The sequence below is a fragment of the Canis lupus genome, chromosome X (genome assembly GCF_003254725.2).
Source record: "Canis lupus dingo isolate Sandy chromosome X, ASM325472v2, whole genome shotgun sequence".
In the NCBI taxonomy this organism is placed as follows: domain Eukaryota; kingdom Metazoa; phylum Chordata; class Mammalia; order Carnivora; family Canidae; genus Canis; species Canis lupus.
The window spans coordinates 122861992-122881384 of record NC_064281.1 but is presented as its reverse complement, the minus strand read 5'-3'; the positions used below and the strand labels follow the sequence as shown (position 1 = coordinate 122881384).

At 48.9% G+C, this 19393-nt stretch overlaps 1 protein-coding gene across 11 annotated transcripts; it reads right to left on the bottom strand.

Annotated features, from left to right (window-relative positions):
- Nucleotides 1-418: 418 nt before the first annotated feature.
- Nucleotides 419-19267, bottom strand: TAFAZZIN (tafazzin, phospholipid-lysophospholipid transacylase). 11 transcript variants are annotated; one of them, XR_007409237.1, is made up of 13 exons: nt 18940-19262; nt 18644-18772; nt 17659-17704; nt 17342-17427; nt 7707-7793; nt 7279-7359; nt 7166-7207; nt 6943-7005; nt 6714-6766; nt 6211-6288; nt 3336-3460; nt 1733-2041; nt 419-1060 (listed from the first exon to the last, which is right to left on the bottom strand). XR_007409237.1 is itself a non-coding variant. In XM_049107052.1 (12 exons), the coding sequence occupies exons 1-11, from the start codon at nt 19046-19048 to the stop codon at nt 5186-5188; spliced, it is 792 nt and encodes a 263-aa protein (XP_048963009.1). In that variant the 5' UTR covers nt 19049-19258; the 3' UTR covers nt 3337-3460; nt 5146-5185. The 11 variants fall into 11 exon arrangements, 8 of the variants coding, with proteins under 8 accessions (XP_048963009.1, XP_025316349.1, XP_025316350.1 ...); XR_007409239.1 differs by lacking the exon at nt 6211-6288 and having other exon boundaries at nt 18940-19267; XR_007409238.1 differs by lacking the exon at nt 1733-2041.
- Between the last annotated feature and the right edge of the window lie 126 nt (nt 19268-19393).

Sequence of the window (19393 nt, the reverse complement as noted above, 5' to 3'; positions counted from 1 at the left end):
TTGGCAAAGTGTATATTTATAGGTAACTCAAAAAAGAGGCATTAAGGGATCCCTGGGTGGCGCAGCGGTTTAGCGCCTGCCTTTGGCCCAGGGCGCGATCCTGGAGACCCGGGATCGAATCCCACGTCAGGCTCCCGGTGTATGGAGCCTGCTTCTCCCTCTGCCTATGTCTCTGCCTCTCTCGCTCTCTCTGTGTGTGACTATCATAAATAAATAAAAATTTAAAAAAAAAAGAGGCATTAACATGTTCATATAATCAGTCATAAACTTTAGCCCAATCACTCTTAAGTACTTTTCATTCTACGACTAAGTGTTAATTATAGACAAGGCTACTTTACCTAGAAGGCCATTTGACAACCCTGTATTGTTTTTTCTAGACCAAAGACTCATAACTTAAAAAAAACCCAACCATTTACACTTACTAAGAAAAGCAAACATTTATTTCAAATTGCAGTATAGGCTTTTCAATCACAAAAAGAAAGAAAAGAACAGTGATCTGACAGTGATTGCATCCTGGGCAAAAGATTTGATACAAAAACAGTAACACAAAGTATCTGAGCTCCATACACTACAGGGGATAAGAGAAATAACAGTAGCTGAAATACTGCTCTCCTGGGGATCAACTTCTAAACCAACAGAATGCCTTTGAAATGATTAAATTTATTCGTGTATTAGTAAGAAAGCCCAACACCATAAATGGTACAATAATTAAATTACCTGAGATAGTGTATTTGCTGTTTCTTGTGGGTCTCACCTCGTTGGTATGCATAGTAGCGGAAATTATAAAGGAGGTTGAAAGGAGCAAGGAAAAGATCCAGAAGCATGTTAGTTCGACATCTTTCCTTGAAGTATGATGCATAGTGCATTCTTTTATTTGCAAACTAGGAATTGCAGTCTGAGGATCATTTAGAAGGGTAAATTTGGGGATCCCTGGGTGGCTCAGCGGTTTAGCGCCTGCCTTTGGCCCAGGGCGCAGTCCTGGAGTCCCGGGATCAAGTCCCGCGTCGGGTTCCCGGTGCACCGTCCTCCTGTGTCTCTGCCTCTCTCTCAATCTCTGTGTCTATAATGAATAAATAAATAAATAAATAAATAAATAAATAAATAAATAAATAAATAAATCTTTCTTTAAAAAAAAAGAAGGGTAAATTCAAGAGGATAAAGAAGGTTTGAGAACTTTTTAACTTTTCATTGACTAAAAATGAGTATTAAAAAAATAAAAAATAGGGGCGCCTAAGTGGCTCAGTGGTTGAACGCCTGCCTTTGCCTCAGGGCGTGAGGATTCGATCCAGGATTCCCGGGATCCAGTCCCACATCGGGCTCCTTGCATGGAGCCTGTTTCTCCCTCTGCCTGTGTCTCGGCCTCTCTCTCTCTCTGTCTCTCATGAATGAATAAATAAAATCTTTAAAAAAATAAAAATAAAATAAATTAAATAAAAAATAAAAATGAGTATTATGTTAAGGACTTAATTTGAGACTTTAACCTGCTGGCAGTGCCAAATGAAATTATGCAACTTTGATAACATATTTCTTTTTATTTTATAGATTTTATTTATTTATTCATGAGAGGCACAGAGAGAGAGAGAGGCAGAGACCCAGGCAGAGGGAGAAGCAGGCTCCATGCAGGGAGCCCGATGTGGGATTCGATCCTGAGACCCCAGGATCACGCCCTGGGCCGAAGGCAGGCACCAAACCACTAAGCCACCCGGGGATCCCCCATAGTAAACTTTGATACCTGGTAAAGTTCTCCTACTTGTTCTTTTTCAACAGGCTCTTCTTGGGCTACTTTGCTTCCATATAAATTTTAGAATCAACTTGTCAGATTCATTAGATGATTTCTAAAATCTTGAGTATTTAAAATTGTGGTAAAGTAGGGGCACCAGCGTGCCTCCAGTTGGTTAAGTGTCTGTCTTCCACTCAGGGCGTGATCCCAGGGTCCTGGGATCGAGTCCCACGTCGGGCTCCCCGCAGGGAGTCTGCTTCTCCCTCTGCCCGTGTCTCTGCTCCTCTCTCTGTGTGTCTCTCATGAATAAATAAATAAGATCTTCAAAAAATAAAAAAATAAATAAGATAAAGTTGTGGTATACACAATTTTCCATCTTAGCCAATTTTTATTTAATATTTTATTTAAAATCAATTTGCCAATATATAACACCCAGTGCTCATCCCATCCAGTGTCCCCCCTCAGTGCCCATCCCCCAGTTACCCCATCCCCCCCCCTCCCCCGCCCACCTCCGCTCCCGCAACCTTTGTTTCCCAGAGTCAGGAGTCCCTCATGGTTTGTCTCCCTCTCTAATTTTTCCCACTCAGTTCCCTTCCTTTCCCTTAGAGACACTTTCACTATTTCTTATATTCCACATAGGAGTGAAACCATATGATAAAATTTTCCTGTAAAATATCCACAATACATTTACATTTTACCCATTCTCTTTAAGTGGGCTCCACATCCGGGATGCCTGGGGGGCTCAGCGGTTGGGTGTCTGCCTTCATTCAGCCCAGGGCCTGATCCTAGGGTCCCGGGATCAAGTCCCATATCAGGCTCCCTGAGTGGAGCCTGCTTCTCCCTCTGCCTGTCTCTCTCTCTCTCTCTCTCTCTCTCTCTCTCTCTGTCTCTCTGTCTCTCATGAATAAATAAATAAAATCTTTTTTAAAAATCTTTAAAAAATAAAAAAATTAAATCTTAAAAAAAAGATTTTCCTTATATGGGTCTTTCACATATTTTGTTAGATTGATTCCTAGGTACTTTGTAGCTTTTGTAAATAGTGTCTTATTTTCAATTATATGATTTAATTCTTTATTGCTAGTGTGTGTATAGAAATACAATCGAGGGCAGCCTGGGTGGCTCAGTGGTTTGGTGCCTGCCTTGGGCCCAGGGCATGATCCTGGGGACCTGGGATCAAGTCCCACGTCGGGCTCCCTGCATGGAGCCTGCTTCTCCCTCTGCCTGTATCTCTGCCTCTCTCTCTCTCTCTGTGTCTCTCATGAATAAATAAAATCTTAAAAAAAAAAAGAAATACAATCAATATTGTACATATTGATCTTATAGCTGGGAAACTTCCTAAGCCCTTATTTCAAAAAAATTGTAAATTCTTTTGGGTTTTCTATGTAGACAATCCTATAATCAGCATACAATGAATGTTTTCTTTCTTTCCTTACAATCATTATACTTTGATTTCCTTTCCTTGTCTTACTCGTCTGGTACCACCAGCACAGTGTTGGCATCCTCATTTTGTTCCAAATTTTGAAGGGAATGTTTCTAAAATTTCAAACTCAAAAAATAATATTTACTCTAGTTTTTTATAGTTTACATCAGATTAAGAAAGGTTTTTGGGGGGCACCTGAGTGGCTCAGTCAGTTAAGCATCTGCCTTTGGCCCAGGGTCCTGGGATCAAGTTCCGCATCAGGTTCTCTCCTCGGCAGGGAGTCTGCTTCTCCCTCTGCTCTTCCCCCTGCCTTGTGATCTCTGTGTCAAATAAAAAAATAAAATCTTTTTAAAGAAAGGGTTTTTTATAGATAGACTTTTTCAGATTAAGAAAGTTCCATTTGAGGCACCTGGGTGTCTCAGTCGGTTAAGCAGCAGACTCTGGATTTTGGCTCACATCATGATCTCAGGGTTGTGAGATCTAGTCCTACATCTAGTTCCGTGCTGGGAAAAGAGTCTGCTTAAGGTTCTCCCTTTCCGTCTCCCTCTGCTCCTCCCCATCTCTCTAAAATAAATCTTTTTTTTTTTAAGTTCCCTCCCAGGGGCACTTGGGTGGCTCAGTGGTTGAGCATCTTTGGCTCAAGGCGTGATCCCGGGGTCCTGGGATTGAGTCCCAAATGGGGCTCCCTGCAGGGAGCCTGTCTCTCATGAACAAATACATTAAATATTTTTTAAAAAGCTCCCTTCTGCTTATAGTTAAAAAATTTTAAAATTATGAATATTTTATCAAGTGCATCTTCTGTATCTATTGAAATAACCACATGGATTTTCTTTCTCCTTTATGCTTTCTCTTTTTCTTCTTTAATATGGTGAGTGGTATTTATAAATTTCACAATCCCAGGACCAGCCAAATTTCACTGTGAACATAAAACTACTCTAAAAAAATAGTCTATGTGAAATAATCAAATTGCAGGAGCATCTGGACAGTAAATATCTGTAGTTGTTCAAATGACTACATGTGGGAAAAAAGTGATGCCACATTTGGAGCTGCGAATGCAAATTGGCCGACAGCCTGTCTCCCTGCCCCCAAGTGATTTTTTTCCCCTTCTGGTGATTTTTAAAGATGTAATATATATACATATATTTTTTATATTTATACTTTATATATTTTATATATATTTTATATTTATATATTTTATATATATATTTTAAAGACGTTATATTTTGAAATAATTGCAGATTTGCAGTTACAGCCCTGATCGTCTTCGAGTCTTCCCTTCTTGCTGGCTTACTCCTGTGGCTCCAGCTTTTCTTTCTTTCCACATTTCTATTATTCTCCATGATCCATCTCTGTCCATTTCAGAAGTTCCTACAGGTTTCAAACTATCGTTTCTGCAGACACTTCCATACGTTCGGTGATCTTTGTGAAGTCTTGTGGGTTGATCTTAACTTGTGGATGAACTGGAGACCCAAACTGGACTCACTTTTCTCTAGAGGATTTGCTTTTGCTTCTACTAGGAGCACCACCACCACGGCCTTTGCTCCTACCAAGGGTCTCAAGCTCAATCAAGGTGTCGCCGCTCTCCCCTCCCACCACAGCACGTGTTCATGGTGGCTGGCTGGGCCCTTCGGAGAACTCCTCCGTCCTGGGAACTGGCCTGGAGAGGATTGAATTGTATTTGCTTCTCCCTACCTTACCAGATTTGGGTTTTGAAACGAGTCCATTAGCTCTACTCGGCCTCCTTTGCAAAGTAAGATTAACCCCCACTTTTGCAAGGTTGTTATAGGGATTACAGATAGTGAGTGAAGTTTTTTTTTTCTTTTTTTCTTTTTTTTTAAGTAGGCTCCACACTGGGCCTACTCAACACAGGGCTTGAACTCCCAACCCTGAGATCAAGACCTGAACTGAGATCGAGAGTTAGACATTTAACCAGCCGAGCCCCGCAGCGCCCCGATAACGACTGAAGTTTTAAGTGACTGGTGCACGTGGAGAGCTTGACGCCCACCTGCTCAGGTGCTCTTGTTGCTCTAAGGGTGTCCAGCAGGTCACCTCCCATGCCCACCCTGTGAAGAGGCCAAAGGTAAAACACGACACAGATGCTTTATTGGTTACAAAATACAAAAACCCAGGCCCATGGGGGACTCCTGTGATGCCAGGGAGCTGGACAAGACAGAGCAGTTGGTGGGCCCTGGCACGTGGGCAAGTGGCTGGGTGTCAGGCCCTTGCTGCAGGCTCCGTTCAGCTGGCTTCCACTCCTGGCAAAAGGCTGCTCTTCTGCTTGCAGCCCAGGGTTGGGCCCTGCCCGAGGACCCCACATCTGCGGGAAGTGTGGGCAGAAGGAAGACGTGGCTGCGGCCATCCCTGAGGAGGTGCTGGACGGCTCCCAGATTGGGGCCGGTGGGTGGACGCCGGGCTAAGGGCCTCCTGGGCCCCTTACCCAAAGTTTTGGCCTGGCCGCCCACCCCCCTTCAAGTACCCTCCATCCCGATGCCAGCCCTGGCGGAGAACACCTGAAGGCAAGGAGGAGGCAGGCCCCCGCCAAAATTTCCTCCTCTTTTCGTGGCCAAGTGGGAGGAGCACTTCCTTCAACTGAAGCAGCTCAGAGCAGAAGGAATGCTCACCAACGAGGACACGCTACCCATCAAGGGTTAAGCATAAATCTGTCTAAAAACACGTATCTGATCTCAAAACATCAGCGCGTTCCCCCAGTTCAGCTCTGTGTGGGGCAAGAACCCGAAGGCAGCCCCGAGAGCAGGCGGCTGGGGCCTGGGTGGGAGCTGCCTCCCCCCGGGCTGGGGGCCAGCGGCCCTGCAGGAGGCAGCGAGGGCAGGTCTGGGCCGGGCGGCGCCTAGCTCCCGGGCTGCAGGTGGTTGTGGAGCTGCTCCGCCTGGACCTTCAGGCGCTGGAATTCTTCCTGAATGAAGTCGGTCAGAGCTTTGCGCATCTCCACCTGAGGGGAAGGACTGGGGCTGGCCTGCAGCCCTCGGGGACCTTCGCCCAAGGGCCCGGGGAGGCTAAGACAGCTACAGGGCAGCCAGGGAGGGGGAGGGCGGGGAGAAAGACAACTCACAGCCGACTTGTTCTCTGCCCGCAGCCGTTCGAGCACAGGCAGGGCACTGAAGGGCCTCCCGATCAGCACAGTGATCTTCTGTAGGGAGAGCGGCCACAGCGGGTGACAGCAACAGGGACAGTGGCCACCGCCACGGCCGCACCGCCCCAGAGAGCCAGAAGCCAAGCCCTGCCCCTAACTTGCTACATGCTCCCTCATGACCACGCTCCCTCTTTAAACCGAGGTGGTCAGGCTCGGTGACATTCAGTCCTGCAGTCCACGCTCCAGATGGCCTGTCCTGTCCAAAGCCCGGGGCTCACCTCACCCCCACCCAGCTGGATTTCTTTTGCTTTCCTTCTACCAGCCTTGGTGCCAGGAAGGCCCCCCCCTCTGTCCCACTCGGGTCCCCCTGCTGCAGTTTTAAGCTCAGCTCCTCCTGAATCTGGCTTCAGTGGTGCCGAGTGGGACACATGAGGCAGATGGCAGACAAGACAGATGGGTGAAGGTCAGCAGCCCCTACCCACCTGTCCAAAGCGGGGGAAGTAGGGCGGGCTGTTAGGAAGGACATCGTTCATTCCTGCAGCACAATGGACAGAGGCCAGGAAGTGGGCATGGGGTGGAGCAGGGCAGTCTGGGAACAGATGAAGCCCCAGCCCCCACCCCAGGGCCCCAGCCCCAACCCCAGGGCCCCACCACCCCATCTCTCCCACCCCCATCACCAGGCTGCCGACTGGGCCCCAGAGGGAGGCTCACCGACGTGCCACAGCGGCAGGATGACAGGGTTGAGATGACACTCAGCAATGAGGCGTCCAATTCCTGCCCCGGGGAGAGACAGAAACGTTGGCACGAGCGAAGCTTCGGTGCCAGCCTACAGCGAAGCCACCCCCGCCCACTTCCAAGCAACACCAACTCCCGTGGCCCAGCTCCTCCGCGAGCCCCGCCACCCCTGCCCCGGCCGGCGGGCAGCAGCACCTACCCCACTTGAAGCGGAGGAACTCGGAGCTCATGTTCACTTTCCCTGTGGAGAGAGAGGCCAGAGGTGAGGCCTGGGGGGCTGGGGGCGTGTCCAACCTCGCCAACCCCACTGACCTTCGGGGAAGATGTGCACCCAGTCCCCGTGGTTGAGCTTGTCCAGAATGAAGTCCATTCCCTTCTGGTAGACGCCGTCTCCTGCCGAGAAAAGGCCTGCGCCGTCGGTCTCCGCTCTCCCAGGGCTCCCTGCTTCCCCTGGGGATGAAGCAGCCGCTCCAGGGCCTCCTCAGCCCCCGCTGCACTGTCCACATGGACACCCTCCAACCGCCGTCTCTGGGGACTCAGCCTGCTCGCACCGTGGCCCCTGCTGTCCTCGTTCAAGGACGACCTCTAAGTGCCTGTCACGTGCACGGCGGTGACACTGCCTCCAACTCAGATGCCGAACCGGCGATTCCAATGTCCACCAGCCTCCAGCCCGCCCTGTGCCCGCTGGTGCCACCACACAGCCTCCCCCGCTGAGCCGCGACACCTGCGCCATGCCCTACCGCCCTCTCCAGCTCCCGGAGCCTTCTCTCGGTGGGACGCCCCGGCCTGGCGCGAGCCTACCATCTGCTGCCCCTGGCCCCGAGCTGCTGGAGCAAAGCACATCTGTTCGTGATCTCCAGCCCCCCTTGGGCCCCAGATCCCGGACAGCCACCCTTTCCTGAGGTCTCAGTGAGGCCAGTCCCCACAGCCCGGCCTCACGGGCCTCCCAGCCCCGCCTGAGCCCTCAGCCTCACCATCCCTCCCTCCTGCTGACCGCTTCGCCCCTGAAACGAGACACTTGCTTATCGAGGACTCTTGGGAAAGGGAGAACATTCGATGCAACACATGGTGTCACTAAGAGTTGGGAAAGACTCAAACTTGTTGGGCTGAAAACAGGGGGATTCAGCTGCCCCCGAGGCTAACGACACTCACCTTGGAGACACCTGGAGACCATGACACTGGACCCAGGTGGCCTGGCAGTTAGCAACAACACAGATACAGATGCCTAATGCTACGTGCTGGCTTTCAACTGGGAGTCCTGTGGAGACAATCTGTGACCACACGCAGTAAGAATCTCCCCAACCTTGTCCATATAGTGGACAGTGACGGACAGACTTATCGAGTAGGGAGAGACATGGCATAAAGACAAGTAGTCAGGGCAGCCCAGGCGGGTCAGCAGTTTAGCGCGCCTTCGGCCCAGGGTGTGATCCTGGAGACCCGGGATTGAGTCCCACATCAGGCTCCCTGCATGGAGCCTGCTTCTCCCTCTACCTGTGTCTCTGCCTCTCTCTGCCTCTCTTGGTCTCTCTCACGAATAAATAAATAAAATCTTTAAAAAAAGACGAGGAGACAGACATTGGGACTATCTCAGGTCAGTGCACCAAGAAATGGACTTTTAACCTGTTTTCTGCAAGGCTGAGTGTTTAGAAGGTGCTAGTGAGGCATCCAGAGTCTCAACCCAACATAACCCAATGGGGACCTGGCCCAGCAGCTCCCTTGGGGGCTGGAGTTGAAGAGCAATCCCTCACCACAGTTCCTCAGGGCATCATGGGAGCAGTGCCTTCCCTACTTGGGATAGCATTACCTGGCAGGAGGTGAGCTTCAGAGGTGTTATCTCCTTCTCTACTATACCCTACTGGTGTAACTAAGCCATCCAGCTTGAAATCAAAATTATACTAAACTACAATGCTCCTAAATCTTTGGGACGCAGCAAAAGCAGTTCTAAGAAGGCAATTTATAACGATACAGACCTACCTCAAGAAACATGAAAGATCTCAAATAAGCAATCTAACCTCATACCTAAAGAACTAGAAAAAGAAGAGCAAAGCCCAAAGTTAGTAGAAAGAAGGAAACAATAAAGATCAGAGTGGAAAAAAAAAAAGATCAGAGTGGAAATAAATGAAATAGACTAAAAATAAAAAAATCAATGAAACCAAGAGCTGGTTCTTTGAAAAGACAAATTTTTTAAAAGATTTTATTTTTTTTTATTCATGAGAGACAGAGAGAGATAGAGAGAGAGAGAGGGAGGTAGAGACACAGGCAGAGGGAGAGGCAGGCTTCACTCAAGGAGCCCAACGTAGGACTCAATCCCAGATCCCAGGATCATGCCCTGAGCGAAGGCAGGCACTCAACTGCTGAGCCACCCAGGTGTCCCAAAAAGATAAACAAAATTGATAAACCTCTAGCTAAACTCATCAAGAAAAAAGAAGAGAGGATCCAAATAAAATCAGAAACAAAAGAGGAGAAATGACAACTGAGATCACAGGTACACAAAGGATTATAAAAGAGTAATATGAAAAACGTTATGCCAACAAATCAGACAACCTAAAAGAAATGGATACATGTGCCAAACAGAATCAGGAAGAAATAGAAAAGCTGAACAGGCTGCCTACTAGTAAATGATTATTTGAATTGAGAATCACAACACTCTCAACAAACAAAAGTCCAGGACCAGAAGGATTCACAGGTGAAGTCTGTCAAACATTTAATGAAGAGTTAGTACCTACTCTTCTCAAACTGTTTCAAAAAACAGAAGAGGAAGGAAAGCTTCCAAATACATTCTGCAAGGCCAGCATTATCCTGATACCAAAACCAAATACAAAAAAAAATTAAAATTAAAAAATTAAAAAATTAAAAAAATTAAAAAAAACCAAATACGTTACAAAAAAGAGAACTACAGGCCAATATCCCTGATGAACATAGATGCAAAAACCCTCAACAAAATATTAGCTAACTGAATTCAACTAAAAGGATCATTCACCACGACTGAGTGGGATTTATTCCAGGGACTCAAGGATGGTTCAATATCTGCAAATCAATCGATGCAATACACCCCGTTAACAAAATGACGGATAACAATCATACGGTCATCTCAATAGATCCAGAAAAAGCATTTGAAAAAATTCAATATCTGTTCGTGATAAAAACTCTCAACAAAGTGGGTTCAGGGGGAACTTAACTCAATATAAAGAAGCCATATATGACAAACCCACAGCTAACATCATACTCAATGGTGAAAAACCGAGAAATTTTCCTCTAAGATTAGGAATAAGACAAGGATGTCCACTCTTGCCATTTTTACAAAACATAGTACTAGAAATCCCAGCCACAACAGTCAAACAAGAAAAAGAAGTAAGAGGCACCCATGTTGGTGAGGAAGGAATTAAGCTGTCTCTACTGCAGATGACATGATACTATGCGTAGAAAACTGAAGAGGGACGCCTGGGTGGCTCAGCAGTTGAGCGCCTGCCTTTGGCTCAGGGCGTGATCCCGGAGTCCCGGGATTGGGTCCCGCATGGGGCTTCCTGCATGGAGCCTGCTTTTCCCTTGACCGATGCCTCTGCCTCTCTCTCTGTGCCTCTCATGAATAAATAAATAAAATTTAAAAAAAAAGAAAACTCTGAAGACTCCACCAAAAAAGTATTAGAAGTAGGGGCACCTGGGTGGCTCATCGGTTGAGCGTCACCTTCAGCTCAGGGCATGATCTTGTAGTTTGGGGATCGAGTCCTGCATCAGGACTGCATCAGTCCTGCATCTGTGTCTTTGGCTCAGTGGTTGAGCACCTGCATTTGGCTCAGGGTGTGATCCTGGAGTCCCGGGATCGAGTCCCGCATTGGGATTCCTGCATGGAGCCTGCTGCTCCCTCTGCCTGGGTCTCTGCCTCCCTCTGTCTCTCATGAATAAATACAATCTTTTTTTTAAAAAAGTAATAAATGAATTCAATAAAGTTATAGGCTATAAAATTAACATATAGATGGGGTGCCTGGGTGGCTTAGTCGGTTAAACATCTGCCTTCAGCTCAGGTCATGATCTCAGGGTGCTGGGATGGAGCCCCACATCAGGCTCCCTGCTCAGCAGAGAGTCTGCTTCTCCCTCTCCCTCTGCCCTGCCCCCCTGCTTCTGCTCTCTCTCTCAAATAAATAAATAAAATATTAAAAAATTAACATATAGGGAGGGATGCCTGGGTGGCTCAGCGGTTGGGCATCTGCCTTTGGCTCAGGGCATGATCCCAAAGTCCCAGGATTGAGTCCCACATCGAGCTCCCTGCATGGAGCCTGCTTCTCCCTCTGCCTGTGTCCCTGCCTCTCTCTCTCACTCTGTGTCTCTCATGAATAAATAAATAAAATCTTTAAAAAATTAACATATAGAATCTACTGCATTTCTATATATTAATAATGAAATAGCTGAAGGAGAAATTAAGAAAACAATTCCATTTACAGTTATACCAAAAAAACAAAAACAAAATACCTAGGAATATACTTAACCAAGGTGAAAGACATGTACTTATAAAACACTGATGAAGGAAATTCATCATGATGAATGATGACAAACAAATGGAAAGATATTCCATGCTCATGGATTGGAAGAATTAGTGTTGTTAAAACATCCGTGTGACCCAAAGCAGTATAGTACCAGCACAAAAACAGACACACAGACCAATGGAGTAGAATAGAGAGTCCAGAAATGAACCCATGCTTATATGACCAATTAACCTACAACTAGGGAGGCAAGACTATACAATGGGGAAAAGACAGTCTCTTCAACAAACCGTGCTGGGAAAAACTGGACAGCCACACGCAAAAGAATCAAACTGGACTATTTTATATCATCATACACAAAAATAAACTCAAAATGGATTAAAGACCTGAAACCATAAAACTTCTAGAAGAAAACACAAGCAGTGGTCTCTTTGACATTGGTCTTAGCAACATTATTATATGTATGTCTCCTCAGGCAAGGGAAACAAAAGAAAAAATAAGTATTGGGAGTACATCAAAATAAAAAGCTTTTGCACAGCACAGCAAAGGAAACCATGAACAAAATGAAAAGGCAACCTACTGAATGAGAAAAGATATTTGCAAATGGTATTTCCAAAAATCCAAACTTTATAAAGTACTTAAATAACTCAACACGAAAAATCCAAATAATCCAATTTAAAAACTTAGACATTTCTCCAAAGACATACAGATGGCTAATATACACATGAAAAGATGCTCAACATCACTGATCCAGGGAAAGGCAAATCAAAACCACCATGAGATACCACTTCACACCTGTCAGAAAGGCTAGTATCAAAAAGACAAGAAATAACAAATGTTGGCGAGGATGTGGAGTTAAAAGAACACTTGTGCACTGTTGGTGGGAATGCAGACTGGTGTGGCCACTGTGGAAAGCAGTACGGAGGTTCCTCAAAAAATTAAAAATAAAAGTGGCATATGATCAGCAATACCACTACTGGGTATTTACCCAAAGAAAACAAAAACACTGGGACGCCTGGGTGGCTCAGCAGTTGGGCGTCTGCCTTCGGCCCAGGGCGCGATCCTGGAGTCCAGGGATTGAGTCCCACATCGGGCTCCCTGCATGGGGCCTGCTTCTCCCTCCGCCTGTATCTCTGCCTCTCTCTCTCTCTGTGTCTCATGAATAAATAAATAAAATCTTAAAAAAAAAGAAAAAAAAAAACACTAATTCAAAAAGATATGTGCACCCCTATATTTATTGCAGCTTTACAACAGCCAAGACATGGAACCATGTTATGTGTCCACTGATATATGAATAAACGTGATGTGTACATACACGTGTACACACACACACACACACACACACACACACAGAAAATTACTCAGCCATAAAAAAGAATGCGATCTTAGGGTACCTGGCTGGCTCAGTCAGTAGGGCATGAGACTCTTGATCTCAGGGTTTTGAGTTCAAGTCCCACACTGGGCATGGAGCATACTTAAAAAAAAAAATAGGGATGCCTGAGTGGCTCAGCACTTGAGTGTCTGCCTTTGGCTCAGGGTGTGATCCGGGATTCCTGGGATCGAGTCCCACATCAGGTTCCTTACATGGAGCCCGCTTCTCCCTCTGCCTGTGTCTCTGCCTCTTTTTCTGCGTCTCTCATGAATAAATAATATCTTAAAAAAATAAATAAGTCAGTAAATAAATAAACAAACAAATATATAAGGGGCCCCTGGGTGCTCAGTTGGTTAAGCATCTAACTCTTGGTTTCAGCTCAGATCATGATCTCAGGGCTATGAGATCAAGACCCATGTCAGGCTGATTCTCTCTCCCACTCTGCCTCTCCCCCACTGTTAAAAACTGACAAAAGATATTGCCATCTGCAATAACATTATCCTAAGAGAAATAAGTCAGAGAAAAACAAATACCAGATGACTTCACTTATATGTGGAATATCAAAATCAAAACAAACGAATAACCCAAAAGCAGAAATAGACCCACAAATACAGAGAACAAACTGATGGCTGCTGGAGGAGCAGGGGTGGAGGGATGGGCAAAATGGGTGGAGAGTGGGACATACAGGCTCCCAGTTACCGAGTGAATATAAGTCACATGGGTGGAAGGTACCGCACAGGGAATATAGTCAATGGGATTGTAATAGTGGTGTATGGTGACAGGTGGTAGCCACACTTGTGGCGAGCACGGCGTAATGTATAGTCGTCAATCACTACACGTATGCCTGAGACTACTGTAACAGTGTGTACCAACTATACTTCAGTAAAAAAGAAGAAAAGAAATCTTAAATAAATAAAAGGGAAAAACTACTACTACTATGATTTTGGAACAGCACACGAATATTTAGCTTTTGCAAATGCTACTTCTACTCACTTGTGTAACTTGTACAAGGTCCCTCTGATACTTCATGTCATATCGTAAGGCCTATGTTTGAGGGGGAAATGGAGTATTTTGGAATACAGAAGCCAAATATGCCAGATGCTTCCTTTGCTTTAACACATGTTGTTAGATCTCTGCTGCACATCATATATGTTGGATTCACATTCACAGGTTGTCCCTGCCCACTTTCTGTCACTGAAGGTGCTTAGAATTAAGATTTTGTTTTCTGGGGACGCCTGGGTGGCTCAGTGGTTGAGCGTCTGCCTTTGGCTTGGAGTGTGATCCCGGGGTCCTGGATCTAGTCCCATACTGGGCCCCCCGCGGGGAGTCTGCTTCTCCCTCTGCCTGGGTCTCTGCCTCTGTGTCTCATGAATAAATAATAAAATCTTTTTAAAAAAGAATTGTTTTATCCTTCTAATTATACAATAAAACTTAGATGCAAATCAGGGATCCCTGGGTGGCGCAGTGGTTTGGCGCCTGCCTTTGGCCCAGGGCGTGATCCTGGAGACCCGGGATCGAATCCCACGTCAGGCTCCCAGTGCATGGAGCCTGCTTCTCCCTCTGCCTGTGTCTCTGCCTCTCTCTCTCTCTCTGCGTGACTATCATAAATAAATAAAAAATTTTAAAAAAATTGTTTTAAAAAACTTAGATGCAAATCAAAAACAACAAGACAAGGAGTTGACATGGAGGGTGTTTGGGTGTTTTCATCAGAAGAGCATATGACGCTTGACCTCAGGGTCATGAGTCCGAGCTCCACACTGAGTGTAGAGATTACTAAAAAAAAAGAAACTTATCAATCAATCAATCAATCTTAAGGGGCACCTGGGTGGCTCAGTGGTTGAGTGTCTGCCTTTGGCTCAGGTCATGATCCCGGGGTCATGGGATCGAGTGCCATATTAGGCTCCTTGTGGGGAACCTGTTCCTCCCTCCACCTAGGCCTCTGCCTCTCTCTCTGTGTCTCTCATGAATAAACCAACCAAATCTTTAAAAAAATATAAACAGGGATCCCTGGGTGGCGCAGCGGTTTAGTGCCTGCCTTTGGCCCAGGGCGCGATCCTGGAGACCAGGGATCGAATCCCATGTCGGGCTCCCGGTGCATGGAGCCTGCTTCTCCCTCTGCCTGTGTCTCTGCCTCTCTCTCTCTCTGTGACTATCATAAATAAATAAAAATTAAAAAAAATATATATATATAAACAAATCTTAAAAATAAAAAGCAGACCTGGAAAGCCTCTGCATGAGGCTACAGAAAGGAGGTACTGGGACTCAGGAACAGGGTACCCGAGCAGAGTCTCCATCTGTCAGGTGGGCTGTGATAAACAATTCCATGGTCACTAGCCACAACACTGTAGCTTCTGCTTCTGTTTCAGAGAAATGAAGTAGCCTTCAAATGTAGCAGGAAGTGAAAGCGTCCAAGGCAGTTAGTTGTCTCTAAGGAGTAGATCTGAGGATCTTGAGGGGTGGGCACTGCAGCTTTTCATTAAAAGCTCTTCCTTATTTTTTGAGGTGACTTTATTGCACTTCACATTTTACTTTGACCAAGTAGAAATAAGAAACTCTCCCTTGGGGACACCTGGGTGGCTCAGTGGCTGAGCGTCTGCCTTTGGCTCAGAGTGTGATCCCAGGGTCCTGGGTTCGAGTCCTGCATTGGGCTCCCCACAGGGAGCCTGCTTCTCCCTCTGCCTGTGTCTCTGCCTCTCTCTGTCTCTTATGAGTAAATAAATAAATAAATCTTTTTAAAAAAGAAAAGAAACTCTCCCTTGCCCTGTGACACCCTTTGGTTACCTCCTCCTCCTCCTCACGACTGAACTGCTGAGAGGAGGGGACATCCCTGCTATCTCTGCTCTGTCCTGTCCCGGCAGCTCCTGCAGCTGTCACTTGACAGAAATGGCTTATCTGGGGTCAGTGGAGGTTTCCACAGTGTCAAGGGGCCCCGCTTGCTTTCCTTCCTTCCTCTCTGGCCATTGCTTCCTGCTGCCTTGGTGGCCTGTCAATTCACGCTCTGAGGGGCTGTCTTGGCCCCTGCTCTCCATATGTTCTCCATCTCAGCAATCTTTTTTTTAAGATTGTATTTATTCATTGATGAGAGACAGAGAACAGAGAGAGAGAGAGAGAGAGAGGGGCAGAGACACAGGCAGAGGGAGAAGCAGGCTCCATGCAGGGAGCCTGATGTGGGACTCGATCCCGGGACTCCAGGATCACGCCCTGGGCCAAAGGCAGATGCTGAACCGCTGAGCCACCCAGGGATCCCTCTTCTCAGCAATCTTATCTCTACTTTTGCAACTTTGTTAGTGCTTGTGTCCCTAATACGTCCCCGACTGTTCCTTTGAGTTCCAGAACTGCACCTCCCACTGACTCTGAGACTGCTCCCTCCTCGGGCAATAGGCTCCTCGGATGAAACATGTGCAAAGCAGAACTCAGTTCCCCTCCCAACCCTCACACTGCTTCGCCTTCATCCCACCCTCCCAGCGGCTCAGTGTCATCAGATGTCACCTCGTGGCATCTTCGAGCTATCTTTTCCTTACCCCTCTCCATTCCCAATCTATGAACAAGTTCTACCAGCTCTGCGTCGTCCGGAGCAGCCCCCTTGTCCAGCTCTCTCTCCATAGCGGCCTCCAGCGGCCCAGCTACAACCCTCTGCTGCCAGAATTACTGAGACAACCCCAACTGGGCTTCCTGCCTCCCGTGGGCTCCGCTCCCATCACCAGCCACGCTGCAGCCAGGGTGCTCTCTCTGAACCACAGATGAAGGCACATCACTACCCTGATGAGCCAATCGAGTCCAAAATTCTTAACGTGACTATTCCAGAACTTTCACATGGGGCCTGCAACCTACATTTTCTACCTTTACTGCTTAGCTCTTCAGCGCCTGGCATACGCTTCCTGTGTCTAGAACACCTTGTGTTTCATACTCTGCCTAGAAAATGTCGTACTTCCCCGGAGGAAAGAGCAACCTGGAATCAAACCCTCGCTCTGCCATCTGTCACCCCATGACGCTGGGCCAGCAGCTTAATCCTTCCAAACCCCTTTATCTGGAGAATGGGCATCAAAATGCTCCCTATCTCCTGAAGCACTTGAGAAGTGCCGAGTAGTCACTCAATGTCATACCCTCACTCCACAAGCCTGTTTGTTCCCCAAACTGTGCAGCCTCCAGCACATGCCACCACCATCGCAGACCAATGACACCTCACTGCCATCAGGGAGTCTCTCAGCTGTGGGCAATGCCTCCCTGACAAGCCTCAGGCAGTCCCAGGAAATGAGTGCTCTCCTGCAGGCCCCCCTCACTCTTCCAGCAACCAGTGCCGCCCCTGCAACCACGCCATGCAACTGGGACTCACACTAGTGGGGTAGTGGCCTCTGGCTCCCTTCATTCCCAGGTTCCACGTCCCACCTGGGTCCCTCCACTCCCCGTACTGCTAAGCCAGAGGCACTAGCCACCAGTCCTCACTCCAAAGTAAACCAGAGAAGGCCTCAGGGGTGCCTCCCTGCGTTCACTAGCCCACGAGCCCCTTTTTGGAGGATCAGCTTACCTCGGCACACGGGCACACACTTGCCCAAGCTGAAGAAGCGGGAGTGTAGCTCTTTTGTGAAGCAGATGTCTGCAGCTGCGGGGGTCCTGAAGTAGGGACAGATGCGGTCATCCCTGCCTCCCCTGCACCCTAATTCCCTGCCCGCCGCCCAACATGATGCCTGACATCGTCGGCAATGTGGAAAGGCACAGGAGGGCCTGTGGGATCCCACCCCATGCCCTGCCTGTACTGCTGGATGCCGCCTCCTGGGCAGAGCAGGAGGAGGGCAAATCTGGGCAGAGATGGGTGAGGCCTGCCAGGGGCCCATTCCTCCTCACCAACGCATCAACTTCAGGTTCCAGATGTGGCGGAGTTTCAGGATCCCTAGAGAAGAAACAGCTTCATGCTCCAACACGCCTTGTCCCTAGGGAGCATCTTTTTCTGTCACCTAGTTTCAGGGAATGAGGAACAGGGAGGGCAGCACTACCATCTCCCTGTGGCCCAAAGTAGCATCTTCCAGACTCTTGGGCTGGACCCCAAGTTGTCTCTGATGCTCTCTCCCTTCCACCTCTGCGTATACCTTGTTAGTCACCACATCTGGCCTGCCTAGCACCCTGGCACGTTTTGCCACTGCCTATTCTCCCCCTCCCGTGTTACTGCCACCATCCTAGTCCAGGTTACTGAATGGCTCTAGAAGCTCCTTCCTGGCCTCATGGGACCTGCCTGTGGCACTCTACAGGCCCTTCTCTGCTCAGTGGCCAGGGTGAGGCTTCGATTTGCCCAACTGGCTTCCCACGAGCTGTCGGACAGTGTGACCTTCTGAATTCATCAATAAAAGCCCTGGGTATCTCTCTACCCAGGCATCGGGGGTACTGGGGCCAAGCACCTAGCTCCCTGTGAAGTCAGCAGAGCGGGACCTCCCAGGCGACAGACTCCCAAGTGAGGTAGGTTGGAGGGTACAAGCTCAGCCTGCACCAAACCTGGAGCCAGGACAAGGTCACCCAGCCTCTAGCCAGACCTTCCCTAATGGGCCACCGTACGGTTCCCAGACTTGTTCCAATAGTTTGTGGGACTTTGAACGCTTTAGAGAATGGAGGGTTGCTTCAAGGTGAAGCAGCCATCAGACTCTGCCCTGCGGTCGTTTCCTCACTTCCTCATTCCCTCTGAATCATATTTTCATTGTTGGGGCAGCCCCCCCCCCCAAAAGCACGAGTGCCAGGGATAGGTCCAGAGCTCAGTGAAGAGTGCGTTTGCTCTGCTCTTTTGGCCCCGTCCCGGGTTGTCCCCAGGCCTCCCTGTGCCCAGAACCCTGGTGCCAGGTACCCCAGAGATGAGGGTCATCCATGCAGGACTGGTGATTGGAGACGGTGATGAGAGGCGTGGCTGGGCCTCGGTTCTCGATGAGCTCATACAGCACCTCCTTGTTGTGCACGGTGAGGTGGTTCATGTACTCTGGGGGGGAGAGCCGGACCGTGGGGAGGGGTCTTGGCCTCATCCTCCCTGGGGCCCGGGGCTCCCCAGCCCGACTAGCCCCTGCCCGCGCCCACAGCCCGGAACCCCAACTCCGGCCGGGCGCGGGGAGCCGTGACCGATGCCGCCTCGGCTTCGGGTCCACTCACTGGTCCAGAAGCAGCTGTAGGTGCCCACCAGGCCCATGACGACGCTGCTGGCCAGAGTCCAGGTGAACGGCGGCACCGCGGGGAACGGCCACTTCACGTGGAGGGGCATCGCCCCCGCCCGACCCGGCGCCCCCGCTCCGGCCCAGGCGGCCGCCGCGGCCCCGCGCGACGGGGAGACTCGACCAAGGTCACCTCGCAGGTCAGGCCGCCCCGGGCCCGCCCCGCTCCGTCGCCACAGCCGAGCCGCCCCCGGGCTCCGGACCCGGGGGTCGCAGCGGGACGCGAGAGGGGCGGCGGCCGCAGCCACGGGGGCCCCGCGCCCCCGCGCCCCCGCCGCAAACCGAGCCGGCGACGGCGGCCGGCTGCCCACGGCCTGTCGCAAAATGCTCGCAGGCCGCTTGACGGCAGCGGGGGCGGGTCCCCCGGCTCCCGCCCCGCCCCCGCCCCCGCGCGC

Coding starts and splice junctions, on each gene's coding strand:
- TAFAZZIN (XM_025460564.3), bottom strand. CDS start 19,048: ATGCCCCTCCACGTGAAGTGGCCGTTCCCCGCGGTGCCGCCGTTCACC. Junction 7,208..7,278: donor GGTGCACATCTTCCCCGAAG/GTCAGTGGGGTT, acceptor CTCTCTCCACAG/GGAAAGTGAACATGAGCTCC. Junction 6,767..6,942: donor CCTGCCGCTGTGGCACGTCG/GTGAGCCTCCCT, acceptor ATTGTGCTGCAG/GAATGAACGATGTCCTTCCT.